At 39.5% G+C, this 20,286-nt stretch overlaps 1 protein-coding gene across 2 annotated transcripts in view; it reads right to left on the bottom strand.

Moving 5' to 3' along the window:
* The window catches only part of cacna1ia (calcium voltage-gated channel subunit alpha1 Ia), a 284,448-nt gene that overhangs the window by 122,244 nt on the left and 141,918 nt on the right, over positions 1-20,286 (bottom strand). For both annotated transcript variants that reach the window (XM_057860633.1, XM_057860634.1), the window contains exon 3: positions 6,752-6,864. In XM_057860633.1, the coding sequence (XP_057716616.1) occupies positions 6,752-6,864 (113 nt within the window). The remainder of the gene's footprint in view (positions 1-6,751; positions 6,865-20,286) is intronic.

The following is a 20,286-nucleotide window of genomic DNA, read 5'->3' as shown; positions in this document are numbered from 1 at the left end:
ATGTGCTGCAATGGAAAAACGATTATCCACAAATCCTTTACGATTATTACCTTTGGAAGGTTTCAGGCAGAAGATAAATGACAAACAAAAGCGTCAACTGTAGCCCACAGCGGACTGCAGAACATAGATGAGAGGGAGGTGGAGTTATCCTGTAGATATTTGTTTCACGTGAGAGAATTTTCTCCTTTCAGCTCTCGCAAACAGTTTGGAGGGGGGTTTTTGAGCTACGATAAATGGATTTGGTGTGTATTTAATTTTATTTTATTTTTTTTATGCTGTGGCACGATATTCTCTTTTATTTGTCTGAGTCCATATTTCAGGATTCTTTTTCTCGTGTCTAGCTTTTCCACATATTTTTACCCTGAAATTTGATGTTGGAATTCCGGTTGAATCTATTGAGTATCGTCTCACATGTGCGTGCAGCACCACCTATTTGCTCAAATTTCAAATGAAGAAGTTGGAGCAACATTTTGGCTGGCTTTTAGTCTCTTTTCTTTTATAAGACATATACAGACTATATATATATATATAGACTTATATAAAACTGGTTAGATTAAGCTTTTTCATGCCAAATTCCATGTTGTCGACTCACTTTTGAAATTTTTCAAATCTGATTTTAAGTCTCATCAAGTGTTTGCTCTTGTGAGTGTTAGTGTGGTGCAAAACTGCCAGATGGCCATAAAGCTATGAAACAAGCTTGGAGACTGAATGAGATTACACTGGCCACCAGTAAACTTCTAATAAGGTGTCCCTCCTTCTCAACATATGAGGAGCAGACGCCTGTAAAAGTTTGTTGATGATTTAAGATTTTGTAATCTTAAAGTGCCTGTGACACGAAAAAGCATGTTTATTTCATAATACATGCGGTATTTTATGCTCCTGAATGATATGGACCGCTTGGATGTGTGTGGAAGCGATCGCTATATTTATTTAGTATTTTGAATCCCGCGCCATGAAAATGAGTGACTTCCGGCTTCGGTCTTGCATTGAGGAGGAGGGCGCTGTGACGTGTACGGGAGAAGGCGTCCTCTTCATTAAATAGCCGTACTGTTGTGTATGAGGACTAAGGATTCAGCTGATTTTGCGGATGAATTCGTTTATTTTTCGCATCACGCCAGCCAAACGGCTGCAGAAAAATCTTGCTGTACGAGGGAGAGGCGTGTGCACCTTTTTGGGGTTTCAAAAATTTCCCATTCACCGGTGGATATTTGCCAAAACAAGCCCTACTACTGTGGGACCATGGGACTTACGAGGAAGTGAGTAAACATCATGTTTTGTATTATGTCAAATACTGGGATCATTTTAATATGTAGGTGGCTTGCATTTTGTGGCTGACATGCTCCTTGTCCCTTGGACGACGACCGGCGGCTTGTCGCAAATCCCCATGCCGGGAGAGCACTATCCTCAGCTTATTCTCTTCATGTGTCCGGTTTTCTGTCAAATTTTCCAACCGTTCAGAAATTGCAACTTTGTGATAAAAATACCCACGAATGCAGCGATTACAAAGTAAACACTACAGACATTCTTTAAATGAAGGACTACTTACGTTTGATCATGGATGGGCATGTAAAAAGCTCACCTCATACACATATTGTCATGTTAGCTGCATAACAACTGCAGCCGCCCTACTATGAGTCTCTCGCTGTTTACGACTTCGCCGTGTAGTAAAGCAATATTTTGCCATATTGGTGTTAACCATTTGGCAGCTACACGCTCCTCCGACGTCGGCCGGTTTGTCCAGTGGTCATTGTCCAGCTGCTTCCCCGCAAACGAGCCCTCTGCACTCAGCAGGGGAAGGACGAGCTCTAACTTGTTCACCGCTGGGCGGGTTGCCGATCAGCGAAGACAATCGACAACCCAGTCGTCATGTGAAATGATCTGGGCTAGTTATGTGTGATTTTCCGCTTCGAAGACTTTGAAACATCACTTGGTTCGGGTTAGCATGTCGGCTAGGAGTCACGCCTCTTGGTTTGTTTACATTCTCCGAAGCCGGGGAAGGGAAATGACATAAGCATGACTTAGGTGGCATAAAATATCGTTCGGGAGGTGCGACAGTAAAGGTGAAGTCGACAGTTTTGACCATTATGGAGTAATTTTGCCATGTCGTCCTGAATAAATGCATTTTTATTATTTCATATTCCATTTAGCACAAGACTGTTATTTGTCATGACCATGCCATTTATTTAGCTAATGGGGAAAAATACTTGGATAAAAAGAATATCCTGTAAAAATATTGGAGTAGCGAGACTGAAAAAATGAAATTTTGCGGCTCTCTTCGTTGCGTTTTCCTCGTTCTGAATAATTCCCCCTCAATGGGCTGAACAGTAAAACCGATGAGCCTATTCTCCCGCTGACCTCATCCCCCTGTTGGGGACGCTAGAGCCCTATAATGGTAGGCGTGGCTAACCGGCAGATTAAAAGACTAAATTCTCGTCATCTGCGCTTTGTCAAATTGTTGTATACAGTCGAATTGTCTCAAAATATGACTCTAATTCACATAATAATGCTATTTAAGGCTTTTTTTCTCCTGTTGTACGCACTTTAAATGACACAGAGACACAGGCCGTCTTTCCAAATGTAATCATACATTCATACAGTCAAGTGCCTTTTAAGTGAAACAAACTCATTTCCAATCCAAAGTCAAAATACGAATAAATTCAATCCGATAAAACTGATAAATGGAATATTCAGAAATTTGCGGCAAAATGTGACTTTGCTTTGAATGGACAGGCAAAGTGAGGAACTCTGCCGCATCATGTTGAAAATGATAATAACATTGTTTAATTAAAAGCTCTATGACAGTGTCACTTCCATAAAGGCAGACGATTGATAAAGTTATTGTATTGGACAGGTGGATAATAAAGTTGCCTTATGAGTGTCTATTTTCTACGGGGTTCCAACTACTAAAATGTGCACTAGAATGGTATAAAATTGAGTCATGCAGTACAATGCCAACACAACTCACACATTAGCAGTGCTTCCAGATTGCAAACGAATGAGAAGATGAGTCTCAAAAGCTGTTTAAATGATGTTTTTATAAATAATGCAGCCTGCCAGCCTCACGTGTAATTCGACATTGGCTGCACCCTGTTGGATCCTTGTTGCGCTCGGCTCAGAGTGAAAGGGGGAATGAATTCATTGTAGCTATTTGTCACCACCGCCAGCTTCTTTTTCAGTCAGCCTATCAAGTTTAATCATCAACATGATTTGTAAAGAGAGCGAGGGTGTTTCGTGTCAAGGGCCCTTTCATGATGTGAAACTGAAGCTGCTATGGAAGCTACCTCATAGGCTGCTATTTGGGAGTGGAAGGAGAGGATGTGGTAAGTAGGTCACTCGAATTTTTGATGTTGAAACATGAAGATAAATTGCGCATGTATCTTGGTGGCATAAGCAAATGAGTGACAGTCAAGATGAATCAAAACAATCATTTCACACTTAGAGACAAATAGGACCAGAAGATGATTTCGATTTGTGAAAAAAATCTGGCATTTCACATCCTCTTGTATAAAAGTGTGACTTCCATATACTATGATGTTACAATAATGTTTTGTTTAAAAAGGACAGACTAACCAAAAGGGAATCTTCTAAGAAGGACTTTCAATTAAACAACTCTACAAACTAATTGTTTACAATATAATCTTAAACCTCAATAGAAAAATTAAAAGTAGTAGTAAACAACCATAATTGGTGACCTTAACTTTTAAATTGGAATTTGCAAATATTCAAAATTTGCACTTAATTTTTAAAATATTTTCTGAAGAGAAAAATAATGACGAAAATTTACATTATTGCTTACCGGTAAATGTTCCACAACTGTTAGATTGATTAAGCAATGCTACGATAATCATATGAGCCTGGAATGCATCTTTACTATTGCTAAACTGTTGGTATAAGTGAAAATTCCTAAATTTCCATCTGTTGGTTCGTGAAAAGGCTGGTATACTTAGGATGACGAAGAGATGATACAGGAGCAGGGGTGAACGTGGACTGGCATTCCAACATGAGATTTGTAGCCGAAACCCCGTTCCGGCATACGGTGCTTTGATCCCCAAAATGTGAGGGCAACTGTCAAAACCCCACGTTTATAAAACAACAAGCTGTTAACAACAAGCCTAATAAAGAGCTTGTGTGGCGTAATCCATTTTCACCGAGATTTATTCATTTATTTATTCTATGTAGTTCTTCCCAGCGTCTGTCTGGATCTGACAAGTCGCATCACCCTTTACATGCAGGCGTCAAATAAATAAATAAATAAATAAATAAACCTGGACTCCGCTGTCCGTTCAATTGGCTGACATACTGACATGTGATCAGGATGGATAGTTAGCTCTGATTGGTTCAAATGCATGTTTTCTCTACCCAAGAGAGTCGGCTGCAAAACGGGGGACTGAGACGAGCGGAGGAGGGATATGAGAGGTGCGGTCTACAGCCAGACCTCTCTCTGTTTTTCTTGGAGCAACAGATAGAAGGAAAAAAACAAGCTTGTTGAAGTAAAAGGGCAATGCAATGGAAAATTGATCAGATCTTTAAGAGAAAGGAAAGTGTTGATTAGGTTTATTTTATTTGGGATGTTCAAAACAACATCCGTGTTAATGTGCACTTTGGACTTATTTTTGTTCATTTATGTAAGGCTAGTTATTTATGTCCTTATAATTAAAAAAGTAAATGTTTGCTTTGCCTTCAAAATATATTCAATTTCACTGTGCATAATGTATGCCATGTGTATGTATTTTTGTTAATGTATGTTACTTATATCTTGATTATTTCAAGAAAAAGTCAATTTTTACATAATCTTCAATTTTAAAGTGTGTATGACACCAAAAAGCATGTTTATTTCATATTTCCGCGGTGTTTTATGCTCCTGAATGAAATGGACCACTTGGATGTGTGTGGAAGCGATCGTTTTATATATTCAATTTTTGAATCCCGCGCCATTAAATGAGTGACTTCCGGTTTCAGTCTCGGGTTTAGGACGAAAGTGAATGTGACGTCTACCGGGTCAGCTTGTCACAATACAGCATTGCTTTATAGCATATAGATGGACTGCGGAGTCACCTGATTTTGCGAATTAATTCGTCTATTTTTCGCATCACGCCAGCCAAACGGCTGCAGACATTCTTTGCCGCACCAGGGAGAGGCGTGTGAACCTTTTTGTCTTTTGAAAGGTTCCCGTTCCGTGTGGATATTGGCCAAAACAAGCCCTACTACTGTGGAAGCATTGGACCTACAAGGAAGTGAGTAAACATCATATTTTGTATAATGTCAAATACTAGGATCATGTCACACGTTTTAATACAGAGGTGGCTTGCATTTTGTGGCTGATTGTCCACCGACAATAACACTCAGCCGACGACCGGCGGCTTGTCGCATGGTAGGCGTGGCTAAATGGCAGATTAAAAGACTAATTTCTAATTTCTCGTCATCTGCGCTTTGCCAAATTGTTGTATATAGTCCAATCGTCTCAAAATATGATTCTAATTCACATAATAATTCTATTTAAGACTTTTTTTATCCTGTCGTACGCACTTTAAAGTACATCCTATGGTCTTGAATAGATAAAATTGAGGTTTTACTTTTAGATTTGAGGAAATGAGGGAAAATAGAAATTAAATGGAGTATTAAATGGAATTTTGTAAATTGGTGAAGAAATACAATTTTGAATGGAAATCAGTTTCTCATTGATGCCTTGTTCTAGTGTGCATGCATGTGTGAAACCTTTCATTCATTCATTCATTCATTCATTCATTCATTTTTCAAGCCGCTTATCCTCACGAGGGTCACAGGGGAGTTGGAGCCACTCCCAGCTATCTATGGGCAGTATGCGAGGTACACTCTGAATCAGTTGCCAACCAATCGCAGGGCACAAGGAAACGAACAACCACTGGCACACACATTCATACATAGGGACACTTTAGAGTGTTCGATCAGCCTACCCTGCATGTTTTTGGGATGTCCCAGGATTGAACCCTTGATGTCAGAACTGTGAGAGGAACGTGCTAACTACTGTGTGTGTGATACCTATTGTGTTCTATCGAGTGTTATATTTATAACTGTGCCAAAAGCAGTTTTTGCATTTCTGTGGTTTTAGGAGGTTTAAGCCCACCTACACCCCCCCCCCCCCCCCCAAAAAAAAAGGGTCCGTGCCAAAGTTTATATCAGGGAGGTCCGGCAAGAAATTCTAGCCGCTTTCACCCCTGAACAAGAGTGAAAAAAAAAATGCAAAAATGCATCCCTCATTCAGTGTGATTACCTATCTATATAATCAGAAACACACACGCTCACATAGTATAAATGATTTTTTTTTTTTTTTTTATATTTAAAAGCCAAACTCAAGAATTTTCACAAAAGTAGCATGCAAGGGCCACCCTTGACTTTCACTAGATTAGATTAGTCAGCAAAATCTCTACCTTTGCTATTAACCACTAGAAAGAGGCACCGCTGACTACTTCAAGAAACAATAGGCTTGTTAGAAAAAGGCCAGCGAAAGGGAAGATGGCTATGTTGTAGGATGGTGGAATACACAAAGGATTAAAGCAGGACTATATATCACGGAAATGGATCCGTGAATCTTGCGAAGTTCATATAAAGTATAATACAAAGCAGATATGTTCAGAGTCAGCAGTCACTGGCAGTCAAGAAAATTAGGTAATTGCCTTCCATGATGTCCATCCTTCAGTACAGTTATGTGCTCTTTGGCTTGTAGCACTACTACACTGTGTCCTAATACAAAAAAATGATATTACAACATTACCTGGAGTATCTGGCAGCGGTCTGAGGTGCAGTCTATGTTCTCGCAGGGTTGGTACATTCCGAGTGTCACACAGTTGAGCAAGATGACCATGATGCTAATCCTCTCGAACCACGTAATAACAAGACCAGAGTTAAGAATGCAAAACCTTGTAAGCAGTAGTACAGCAATACAGCCAACAGTTTAAATAAATTATGAAATTTCAAACAGCAATGTGAGACCTACTTTGATCATTCAGTAGACTTCATTGGATCACATACTAATTACTGTATGAAAAAAAATTGTCTTTCGGCATTTAGGTGCAAATCAAGATGGTTGTTTCTGTAGGAAAAATCCACATTCTGAAGTGAACACAAATAATGTTTTAAAAATATAAATATATATTTTTTTTTCAGGAATGGGGGATGATATGATGCAGGTGATATCAGACAATCATCTTACAGCACATTCTGAAAGCAGAGTTTCAGCCCAGTTAAGTTTCGGAACATAAAGAACAGTTGTTATGTTTCTTTTTAGTCATCTAAAATGGAGTATACATGTGAATGTATGTGAATAGAAGTTCAAAATCTAGCGAGCCAGCAAGTTTTTCCTATCCAGGATTATGTTAAAGGCTAGAAAAGAGACAGACTACAACTACAGTGTATCACAAAAGTGAGTACAACCCTCACATTTCTTCAGATATTTAAGTATATCTTTTTATGGGACAACACTGACAAACAACACTTTGACACAATAAAAAAGTAGTCTATGTGCAGCTTATATAATAGAGATAATTTAGTTTCCCCTCAAAATAACTCAAACTATAGCTATTAATATCTAAACCCCTGTCAAACAAACGTGAGTACACCCCTTAGAAACTACGTACATCCCTAAATGTCCAAATTGAGTACTGCTTGTCATTTTCCCTCCAAAATGTCATGTGACTCGTTACAGGAGTGCTGTCAGCATTGCTGCAGAGAAAGCCCGCCCGTCTCATCAGACCATAGGACATGGTTCCAGAAATCCATGTGCTTTGTTGACATGTCTTCAGCAAACTGTTTGCAGGCTTTTTTGTGTACCATCTTCAATTCAATTCAATTCAATTCAATTTTATTTGTATAGCCCTCAATCACAACAGAGGTCACAAAGGACTTTACAGAGGCAATATGATACACAATTAGAAATGAAGCAACAAAGATGAATAGATACAGTTCAAGTCCTGGGTATCCCCTATCCTTAAGACCCTCCATGCCGGCAAGGAAAAACTCCAAAAACTCCAGAGTCAATTGGGAGAAAAATGAGAAACCTTGGGGAGTACCACAGTCAGGAGAGATCCACTCCCAGGACGGATAGACAGGAACCCCAGAACGGCTAATGGAAATTAGCAAGCGAAATTATAGTCCGTAAAAATACAGTGGAGTAAAGGAGCAAGAAGAGGTCCCTCTAGTCAGATGAGACGGGGGTAGCAGCGAGGACGTCTATCCAGCCAGGGGTCCGGACAGTCAGGAGGCTGCAGCTGAAAAATAGCCCCTCCCCAGAGGGGAGGGGGGAAAGGGGACACCGGGTGACTAGTGATGAAGAGACTAGACAACTAGATATTAACATTGGAAAATAGAAATAAAGTAAGACAAGTGGTAGGTAGAGTAAGAAAAGGAGATAGAACTCAGCGGCTGTACTGCCCCCCAGCATTATAGCTTCTAGTGCAACTTAAACTGTGAGTCTATTCCGACTTCAACTAGCCTAACTATAAGCTTTGTCGAATAGGAACGTTTTTAATCTAATCTTAAATGTGCAAACTGTCTCGGCTTCTTTAATACTAGCTGGAAGCTGATTCCATAAAACGGGCTTGGTGGCTAAAGGCTCTAGCTCCGACAGTACTTTTATGAACCCTGGGAACTACCAGTAGACCTGCATTCTGAGATCGGAGTGTTCTGTTGGGGCGGTATGGAACCAGAGCATCGGTGAGATAAGATGGCCCCAACCCATTAATGGTCTTAAATGTAAGAAGGAGTATTTTAAATTTAATTCTAAACTCGACTGGAAGCCAGTGAAGTGCCTGGAGCACAGGGGTGATGTGCTCTCTTCTATTGGTTCCTGTTAAAAGTCTTGCTGCTGCGTTTTGGACTAGCTGAAGACCTTTTAGAGAGCTTTTAGGACAAGCTGCAAGTAGGGAGTTACAGTAATCCAATCTCGATGTAACGAACGCGTGAATTAATTTTTCTGCATCGCTTTTAGATAAAATATTTCTAATTTTGGCGATGTTGCGCAGGTGAAAGAAAGCCGTTCTACAGGTTTGTTTAATGTGTGCTTTAAACGATAAGTCAGGGTCAAATAAAATTCCTAGGTTTTTAACTGTGGCGCTGGAGGCTACACTTACATTGTCCAGAGTGACTATCTGGGCAGATAAAGAGTCTCTAACACTTTTCGAGCCTATTATAAGGACTTCTGTCTTTTCAGGGTTAAGTAGAAGATAGTTAGTGCTCATCCAGGTATTTATATCTCGGACGCAGGCGCTTAGTTTTTCTACTTGCCTGACCTGCTCAGGTTTAATTGATAAATACAGTTGTGTGTCGTCAGCGTAACAATGAAAGTTAATGCTATGTTTTCTGATGATGTTACCTAGAGGAAGCATATACAGCGTAAACAAGATGGGCCCGAGGACAGATCCTTGCGGCACACCATAACTAACTCTAGAGTACGATGATGATTGCTGGTTTACATTGACAAACTGGTACCTATTAGATAAATATGATTTAAACCAGCAGAGGGCTGCTCCTCTAATGCCTATGTCACATTCTAATCTCTGCAATAAGATATTATGGTCGATTGTGTCAAAGGCTGCGCTCAGGTCCAGCAGAACCAGGATCGAGACTAATCCAACGTCAGCGGCAAGTAACAAGTCATTAGTTACTTTAACTAATGCGGTTTCAGTGCTATGATGAGCTCGAAAGCCAGACTGGAACTGTTCAAATAAACTATTGTCCTGTAGGTGCTGACAGAGCTGTTTAATTACCACTCTTTCAAGGACTTTGGAGAGAAATGGTAAGTTAGAAATAGGTCTATAATTGGCCAGAATATCAGGATCAAGAGTAGGTTTTTTCAAGAGCGGTTTAATAACTGCATATTTAAAGGACTGCGGCACGTAGCCAGTAACTAATGAGGTATTTATTATATTTAAGATAGTGTCAATAGTTAGAGGCAGGGTCTCTTTAAAAAGTTTGGTTGGGATTGGGTCAAGGAGGCACGTTGATGGTTTGGAGGACATTATAATTGAAGTTACATCAATTTGGTCTACAGTGGTAAAGTTATTTAATATTTTAGAGGGGTTTATAGGAGATTCCGAATTCTTTGTCTGCACTTTATCAGACCTAATAATTGGAAGTGATTCATTTATTTTATTTCTAATAGTTGCGATTTTATTGTTAAAAATTTTTAGGAAGTCATCACAGCTAAGGGTGGTTGGGATATAAGGTTCTATTGAGGTGTGACTGTTTGTCAGCCTTGCTACAGTGCTGAACAGAAACCTAGGATTATTTTTGTTTTCCTCTATTAAGGATGAGTAAAATCTGGTTTTAGCCGTGCGCAAGGCCTGCTTATATGTCACTAAGCTGTGTTTCCAAGCAGAGAGGGTGTGCTCTGTGTTGGAACGGCGCCAAAGTCTTTCTAATTTACGTGTCGATTGTTTAAGAGAGCGTGTTTCAGCATTATACCAGGGAGATGCTCGTCTCGGCTTGACAAACTTTAATTTGGAGGGAGCGACGACATCTAGGGTGGTACGAAACGTAAACAGAACACGATCAACAAACTCGTCATTAACAGCAAGGCCGGACATCACTCCTTCATAATTAGATGACATGGAGGCAAATATAGGCTGAATTATCTGTTTATACTCTGAAACAGAGTGATCACCTAATGTCCTTTTCATCTGAGTTCTAATCACTGGTGGTGGATTATCTTGAAGCACAAACCGAAAGGTAATTAGAAAATGATCAGACAGTACAGGGTTGTGGGGATGGACACTAAGATCACTAATCTCAGTACCGTAGGTTAAAATCAAGTCCAGGGTGTGCTTGTGACTATGAGTTGGTTTATTTACATTTTGAATGAAGCCAGTCCCATCTAGTAGGTCATTAAAGGCCTTACCAAGGGAGTCACCTTCATCGTCAACATGTATATTAAAATCCCCTACAATTATAATTCTATCCCAGCTTAGCAAAATACTAGATAAAAAGTCAGAGAAATCTAACAAAAACTGTGAGTAGGGACCAGGGGGACGGTAAACCACTATGAACAGAACTGGTTTTTGGTTCTTCCAGTTAGCGTCTATAATTGATAGTGCTAGACTTTCAAAGGAGTTATAAATGTAATTAGCTTTACTTTTTGGGCTCATACCTAAACAAGAGTGTGATATTACTGCCACCCCCCCTCCACGGCCCGTGCTTCTAGCTGTGTGAAAATTCACGTGACTTGGGGGTGTGGATTCATTAAGTCTAACAAAGTCATCCTGCTGAAGCCAAGTTTCAGTCAGGGCCAAAATATGAATATTGTAATCCCCAATTAAGTCATTAACTAACAGAGATTTGGGCGAGATTGACCTGATGTTTAATAATCCGCATCTTATATATTTATTAAGAGCTAATTTATTTTCACTGCTATCAGGGGCTATATGTATTAAATTCTTTGGTCTCGTTCCTATAGTACTCGGTTTTCCCCTGTTCACTATACGAGGCACGGACACAGTCTCTATCTTCTGTCCTGAATTTTGGATTTGTGACAGAAGAGGCTTCCTCTTGGGGTGACAGCCATGCACACCAATTTGATGTAGAGTGCGGCGTATGGTCTGAGCAGTAACAGGCTGACCCCCCACCTCTTCAATCTCTGCAGTAATGCTGACAGCACTACTTTTCATTGTGTCAAAGTGTCATTTTGTCAGTGTTGTCCCATGAAAAGATATAGTTAAATATCTGCTGAAATTCGAGGGATGTACTCACTTTTGTGATACACTGTATTTATGCCAGCTACTACACTACAGGTCCTCATGAGTAAGTTTAGAATTTCTGATTTCTTTCCCATGTTATAGGCAATATCCTGATTACCTATAATTTGACAAAGAAATTTATTAACTAGAAGGCACACTACAAGCACATTAGTGAGTAATAAAACAATCATTAAAAATAAATAAATAAATCTCATAGAGTAAGCCTTTTCAGTCACCAAAATGTGCCCGTAACCATTAAAAAACATCTTGCATGTTGCGCGCAACACTTTAGCAACACTACAAGAGAACCTGCAACAAGTGACTAGAATGTTCAGACAAGTGGTGATGCGGACTAAGACAATGCAGAAAGATTTTTTAAAAGGGGTTCATGTAAAACTCTAATGACCTGATACGCACATTCCTTTATTAAATAACTCTATGAAATTATCTTAAATGATATCAACCCTTATGACAGGAGCAGCACAAGCATATGTGACTCAAGCGACTAAACGGCAGTTTGCAGTCTTTCGTCATAATGACCCTATACATGGCCCACCCTCCTTAGGGGGATTATGGCCACAGGCATCTGAGTCACAACCAGCTGATTTCCACACACGAATGGATGTCTGCTTGTATCGGCCCTTCGACATGTCGGCAAGGAACTAAACCAGTGTGACACAAGCGAGAAATGAAAAAAAGAGATGAGAAAGACAGATTCCTAATTATTCCCTGAGATTGTTCACCTGTTAGCGTGACATATTGTCTTCATCTAACCTTCACCTCCTCTTTACGTATATAGGCATCGCCTTTATATCCCATTGCTTCTTGTCACTATTAATTATTTACGCCTGCCATTCTGTCAATACAGATTGTTGTCAGAGATTCCTCCAATATCCTTTTTTTAAAAGAAAAATATTTCCAGAGTTGTTTCATTCTAACTGTGGCAAGCACACCATTTTCCCTTCTGACAAAAATATTCAATTTATTGTGCAATTTCTTTCTTTCTTTTATGTTTTTTTTGGGACGTTATGCATTCAGGTAACCAAAGAGCTTCAATTTTATGCCAGCACCCTGGGGGAAAAAAGCTATTCTAATCATCACAATAATAAAATGGAGGGCAATGGTGCATGAACCAATTTAGTAGCTTGGATGTGTTTCATTTTTCCCCAACTGAAGAGTGTTTCCACAGGTTGAAGCAAAACAACCTGTTTAAAGTGGAATCTGAAAAATACTCGCATTAAATTGAAACAGATAAATTCATGAAAATAATTGACCCCTCCACAAAATAAATTTCAGCTCAATGCATGTTTTTAAATACTATTTATCTGAGCGACGCTTGTTCATATAGATACATATAAACATGTAATATATATACAATATACACACATAAAAAATATATATGGCGGAAAACACAGACAAGACTGAAAAAGCAGTTTCTGCTCTTGCACTCCTCTTTAAAATAAACTGCTGTATTTTAAGCCAAAACAACTGTTGCGTTTGATAGAACAATATGTCTATATGCTGCCATAGCAGATTAATGACGCATGAAGCCCCTAAACTATTTTTAATTTGCCCGTTTTACCCTGGAAACCCCCGTTTACAGACGTCACGCAACCGTTTTTGTTTCAACCCAGCCATGAAGACAAGGTAGTTATATTTATTATTCAAAAAGTCTGTCATTTTTAGCTTAGAATCATTAATTGAGGTCTAATATTTTGTTTAAAAAAAAAAAAAAAAACGACTTAAAAAAATATCTACTCGCATATTTTAAAATTTTAAACAAATGATGTCACAATGAAAAAAATGGCATCTGTATAAAAGTCGCGGATATCTACCTCATAACTATCGCTAAATTTTTTTTTTTTTTACTGTCGCATTTTCCCCGATATGTTAGATGATAAATAATCGATCCAAAGACAAAAAAAAAAGTTTAAAAGGGTAAATATATGAAAAATAAAAATCTCAACCACTCCTTGATGTCTGCTATTTCTGCATCGCAACCCTTGTTATATTTCATTGTTTCACCCATAAAATCCCCCAAAAATCCAGCTGTGGCGATTCACAGCTGTGTCTTGACACTCAGTGATGCATGTGACATGGAGTTTTTGGATCGAAACAAGGTAAGTACACGATAATATCTCGTTAAAGTCACGGCGTCTGTAATTCTGCTCTCGCGTGCTCTCACCTCCAGATGGGGCTTTGCTGTTTAAAAAACATTTTAATTTATTTTTTTAATTCCCTCGTGTCCAAACTTTTTCTTCCCCTGGAAAATTGAGATTTTAAGCTTTCCAATGATGTATCACACATGCATATCGGACAATTTTGAAATCTGGCCAAATTGGGGGTCTCAGAGCGGAACTGACCTGAGTGTTTTCCGCCATATATATATTATATATATATACAAAATATATATACATACAAACACACACTACAATTGCGAATTATGAGAGATACGTTGCACAGTACAGGCTGTATCAGTCGCTTTCATTTATGCAGTTGTCTGGCTGTTTATGTATTGTATGAAAATGGTTCCTAATGTTTACTACAGGGTTGAGCGAAACACTCGGATGAAAAGTCAATTAGTTATAGTTAAAGCTTCATAAGGCTGAGAGTGCTTTTAATTGATTTGCATCTTTTATCTATACTTATATATGAATGGAACTTTGTCTGTGTCGGGGTGTGTGTGTGTGTGTGTGTGTGTTTATTTCCTATAGACCCTACCCACGTGACGTCACAACTCCGCTCTCCTGACTGGTGCCGCCCACTTGTCCGTCAACACATCGTGTTGACCTGTTACGGCTACGTACATTCCTCCTATTTACGGCGTGTTTTTCTGCTCGTTAACATTAATAATCAAAATGGTGAAGGCGTGTGTGGCGGTCGGTTGCAATAACAGAGAAGATAGACGGAGAGACTTGAAGTTTTACCGGATTCCAAGAGACACGGAGAGGAGAGAGCGAGATGGGCTGCTGCAATTCGACGAGAAAACTGGGCTCCAAACGATTACCACAGATTATGTAGTAGTCATTTTATATCTGGTAAGATGCATTTAATATATATTTAGAGGGTTTTGGGCTGACAACCACAATTAAAATCATTGCTAGGCTAATCGCCGACAACATACACGTATGTATGTAGTGAGAGTGCTATCGCTAATCCACATAAACATTAAAAGCCCTAGCTCCATTGACAAATGACATGAAATACATTAGACTTGACAGTGGATGTTAGCAAGAACAAAAGATTTTGAATTGAAAATTTCGTAACTCACCTTCCGAGCACAAGATTCCTGCCGAATTTTCGTGTACGAGGACCTGTTTCACCCAACCAGCAACGTAGCATTTATAAGCCTCCAAGCTCTTAAAGTTTTTCAAACTTTCGTGAAAATAGGCTGATTTTGTGTGGACAAGATAGTTGTAAATATCAGGGTCAGGCAGAGACGGCGAAGGCAGCCGGTCAAAAAATCATCGATTTAGGCATCAAATATGGATCTGGCGACTGTATAGAACGAAGCTTTTCCACATAACGCCTTTTATGCAACACATCCAGTGAGTTTACGGCATCAGAACGCACCGGGTCTTCCATGAAATGCATTTTAAATTCCTCGATCAATTGAAACCAATGCTAATACAGAGACAAAATGACGGACAAGTGGGCGGAACCATACAGCGAGCACGTGGTTTTGTGACGTCGGTGGGTAGGGTATATCGACTCCAAAACGGCTGGGCGGATTGTGATCAAATTTTATACAATTGTACTTCATGTTTCTTGGAGTGTTCTTCATATGTGTTTGATCTCTGTAGGCCTCCCTTTAGTGTGGAAAATTAATTGGAAACTCCCAAAATTAGCACAGATAATCCCTGATTGTGGAGGCCACAGCGCCATCTTTTGGGCAGAAGACCCATATCTTGTGATTGCAATGTTGCAGTTGGCTTTCAAACTTTACGGTTTTATGTACAAATTGAAATGTGCTGTGATGATACGTTGTGGCTTTGAGTATATCACAACAAGACGCTGGATTTAATTTTTTTGTTTACAATTTTCAGGAATATCATTAAGGGATTCTTTTCGGCTGGATATTCATACTGTAGCGACTGTAGCATACATGTTACGCCTGCAATGGTTCATGGGTAGTTGTAGCAGCCATGACCGAAAGGGTGGTTGATTTTGTTAAGTTCTTGTGTTTTCTGTTCAATAAAGGCACTGTCCCTTCCGTTAATGCGGTGTATGAGGCACAAGAGCAGCATGTGTGATACATAACACCTCCATTTTCTTCTTTCTACACGTCACGCGCCACAATACTGTACACAGTGATAGAAAACTGATTGCGCATTAACACTTTTACGGTATTGTACTGTCCTCACTAAGATGCTATGGCTCAGTCCTGGCCATACAGCGAGCTAAACTCTCACATGATGACGCAAGACGTTGGTATGATTTGTTGAATTTATTCTGCCGTTGATCCTAACATGAAGTGTGACTCTAAAAATAGAAATAAAGCAATCAACATCGTTCTCAGAAACAAACAACGTAAATCTGCTATGATAATTAGCAGCTAATACAGCAACTAATACACAACTGGCTTTAAGTGTCCAATCACGACGGAAAACACATAACAATACTAAAGACGATACATACAGGCTCTGTAGATACGTATTTTACAAGCATAAAAAACGCACTTAGGCTCACAGCCGTGTTTTGCCTCTCTCATTCGCTCTTTCGGGTGGTTCGTATCTGCGCGTCTTCTTCTTGCGTGCAAGCTCGCTTTTCTTCATGTAAGCAACTGCGCCCCCACTTGATCGTGAAAGCGCTACAAATATAAAAGCATGCATTTCAATATAAGAGTCAATAAATATCGAAAAGACATTGCCAAAGGCAGAACAGGTATCCTTTTCCTGTTAGTACATTACAAGTGCATCTCTAAGGAAAGTATGTTATATCTGCGATTCGGTTGTATTCCATTCACGTTACAGAAGCCCGAGCAACGCTGGGCCATACTGCTAGTCTACTCTAAATATGAGGCCTTGGGGTTTTCGGTGTTCTTTGCAGTCGTGTATATCCCTCTTACCTCTTATATCCCTCTTACCATTTTTTGTGATACTGTATACATTTCGCGAATGAGGGGCTAAACACACGAGAGACGATGAGCAGTGGTGAAATGTGTAAGTCATCGCTGTTGAGCTGTTGAGCCAACACATTGAGCATGGTGCGGATGCGGCGGCAAGCAACAGCGACATGCATCGCCCTGTGCGTCATGCGCTCGTCTCTCATTGGCTATGAATTTGGAGGGAATTTTAAAATGTTCCTTTTTTTCTGATTGCAACCATGAGATTTACATGGACGCCAGCAACTTCCTATAATGCTGCTTTTTTATTTATGTCCAGGAAATCACGGCGAGGGGTATAATATTGTATGTGCTGGTCGCACAATGCTAAAATGATACGCTCCTAAATGTTGACAAAGCGTGGCGTATGGATGTCAATTTCCGGGCTGGCCAGTGTCCTCGTAGATGATTTGTCGATCAATAAATCGGTTGTTGATTGGTTGTGGTGCCAGGCGACAACGACAGAAATAAAATCATTTCTTATTTTCTTATATCGCATCGTGGGTCCGCGTGTGCTCTAGTATGTGAATGAATGTGAAATTTTACGTGCATGAACTTCGGGTGTCGCTTCACCACAAGAGGGTTGGTTATTTTCACCTCTGCATTCATCCCATAGAAAATGTATTTAATGCGAGCGACGTCACCTCTCGTGTGTCTCACCCTTGATGCTATACAACTTAACAAACTGACTTCCTAGGAATGCAGTAAATGTCGGCATGCATGCATGCATGCATGAATCTTTTCTTGTCTGATAAAATAAGTGCTTCTAGTTTTCCTGTTAGTGCCAGTATGCGATTAAAAATACGATATAATGCATTTAAAATAAGGATAGTAGCACCAAGTCAACAGCTATGTACTGTATTAAGAACAAGATGAGTCATGACTCCAGGAGATTTGTGTTTACAATGACACTTTTTCTCAGACAGTAGTTTGTGCATGTGTCTGCATCAGCCTAGCTCCAAATCGAAATAAATCCAGCATTTTATTGTAGAGGCTTTCTGGCTGACTTCCACAAGTATTCCTCTGCAATCCCACTCTGCTCTCAAACCTATTTTCTTCTGGTAAATTTAATTTTCTACTGAAGTGGAGTCCAGTTACTGCAGATCAATTTGTCTATGGGTGTCTATCTGTGCAGGGTTGCAGGTGTGTGGGTTGAGGTTTGGTTATCAATATTTGCTACAATCACTCATCTGTGGTCCAGCACCACTTTTTAGCTAGTTTATTGTCACTCCAGCACATTTGCCCTCATACTATTGGTCATGTTATTCTTCACAAGTTGCTACTTCAACCTGTGTCACAAGTTACAACATAAAAAATGTCTAGTTAACAACAGTAGGAAACTACACGCTTACTGTACCAACATGAATATGTCGCAATTAAACAAATGATCAATGCTACACAAAAAGCAATATAACATGCCGCTAAATATGTCTAATAACTAGGGTTAGGCATCGAGCATCGATGGGATCCGGGACTAACACTCCTATGCTCCCGTAGCCGTTCGAATTTTTAAAATTTCGATTCAATGTTTCGGTGCCCTGACCGCCGATCGGAGAAAAAAAAAATAGCTGCCGAACACCACGAGAAAGAAGCCGAATGAAGCGCATGTTTGTGTATTGCAACTAGATTTCAACCATGGACACGGTACGGCAGCGCTCAAAAGTTTGGCTCATCTTCACAAAGAAAAAGGACCAGTCAGCTCAGTGCAACATTTGCAACACAGCTATATCATGCAAAGGTCGCTGCATGACCAAAATGATTAAATACCTCTGGCTTCATGGAATACAAGGGCCGAGTAGTGCATAGCTGAGTGCCGCGTATTTGACACCCTGCGGCGGTCCTCTAACAAGTCAGAATCAGGTAAGTAAAACAATAAATTACGTCTGTCTTTGGATGGATGGATGGATGGATGGATGGATGGATGGATGGATGGATGGATGGATGGAATAGTACGAGAATAAGTCACATTATTACATCGGGCTAATGTAGCTATATACGCAGCTAAGTACTGAACGTAGCGCGTTGCTGCCTCTGTTAAAATCAAGAGCATTACAAGTTTTTGTTTTAAGAATCGGTTTTTATTAGGGCTGTCAAACGATTATCATTTTTAATCAAGTTAATTACAGCTTAAAAATTAATTAATCGTAATAGTAATTCAAACCATCTATAAAATATGCCATATTTTTCTGTAAAATATTGTTGGAATGGAAAGATAAGACACAAGACGGATATATACATTCAACATACGGTACATACCGTAAGTACTGTATTTGTTTATTATAACAATAAATCAACAAGATGGCATTAACAATATTAACATTCTCTTAAAGTGATCCATGGATAGAAAGACTTGTAATTCTTAAATGTTAGTACAAGTTATAGAAATTTTATATTAAAACCCCTCTTAATGTTTTCATTTTATTAAAATGTGTAAAATTTTCAATCAAAAAATAAACTAGTAGCTCGCCATTGTTGATGTCAATAATTACACCATGCTCATTCATGGCACTAACCCATGAAATCAGTTGGACCCAAGCGCCAGCAGAGGGAGCCAAACACCAAAAAACAAGTAACAGGTGGACATTACATTGTACTGTCATTTTAGTCTGTTTGAGCGGAGCATGTGCGTAAATTGTACTGGTGTCAACAATAATCGATGCATCCTGATGCGGGCCATGGACGATGCGATTCGATGCGGGCAACAAGCCGAATCGATTCAGCACATATTAAAATATATAAATCCGTTCAAAAATCTTCCGGTGATGCAATGGATTTGGTTTCCCCATTTGTATTATTATTCTCATGTTTACCTGTAGAGGGAGCTACTGTACAAGCAATGCAGGGGGGACGAGGAACCCAAATCTGCTTCCTCACGGGAGTAACGTCACAGACATGCGCAATTGCGCAGTGGCAATCGAGAAAGCAGAGAGATAAGACATAACAACAATGGCTGAAGCGGAGAAAGAAATAGCGCGAAAGATTATTGACGCACCAAAGACATTGAAAGCAGGCATATGGAGACATTTTGGCTTCTATGAGGTTGGTGGGAAACTTGACCAAACTTATGCGGTGTGTAAAAAATGAAAGGCTGCTACTGTGTGTAAAAAAAAAAAAAAAGAAAGAAAGCCCTGGTCTCATTCAAAGCACTAATTAAATGCTGTGATGTTTTTTTATTTATTTTTATATATATTACTATTTTCATTTGACTACAACCAGGAATGACACAAGAGCCTATAAAAAGTTGTTTAATGTCTGACCGCTTGTGTTGCCTCATGATTTAATGCATCCCAGGCTTTAATGCATCGTGATGCATTGCCGAATCGAACCGAATCGAATCGTGGCCCTCTGAATCGAATCGAATCGAATCGTGGCCCTCCGAATCGTAATCAAATCGAATCATGAGGGCAGTGCCGATGCACACCTCTAGTAAATTGCCTCAAATATTTTAACGTGATTAATTAAAAAAATTAATTACCG

The sequence above is a fragment of the Corythoichthys intestinalis genome, chromosome 16, assembly GCF_030265065.1.
Source record: "Corythoichthys intestinalis isolate RoL2023-P3 chromosome 16, ASM3026506v1, whole genome shotgun sequence".
NCBI classification, from domain to species: Eukaryota; Metazoa; Chordata; class Actinopteri; order Syngnathiformes; family Syngnathidae; genus Corythoichthys; species Corythoichthys intestinalis.
Note: the sequence above shows the minus strand (reverse complement) of the source record. Positions and strands in the feature narration are given on the sequence as shown.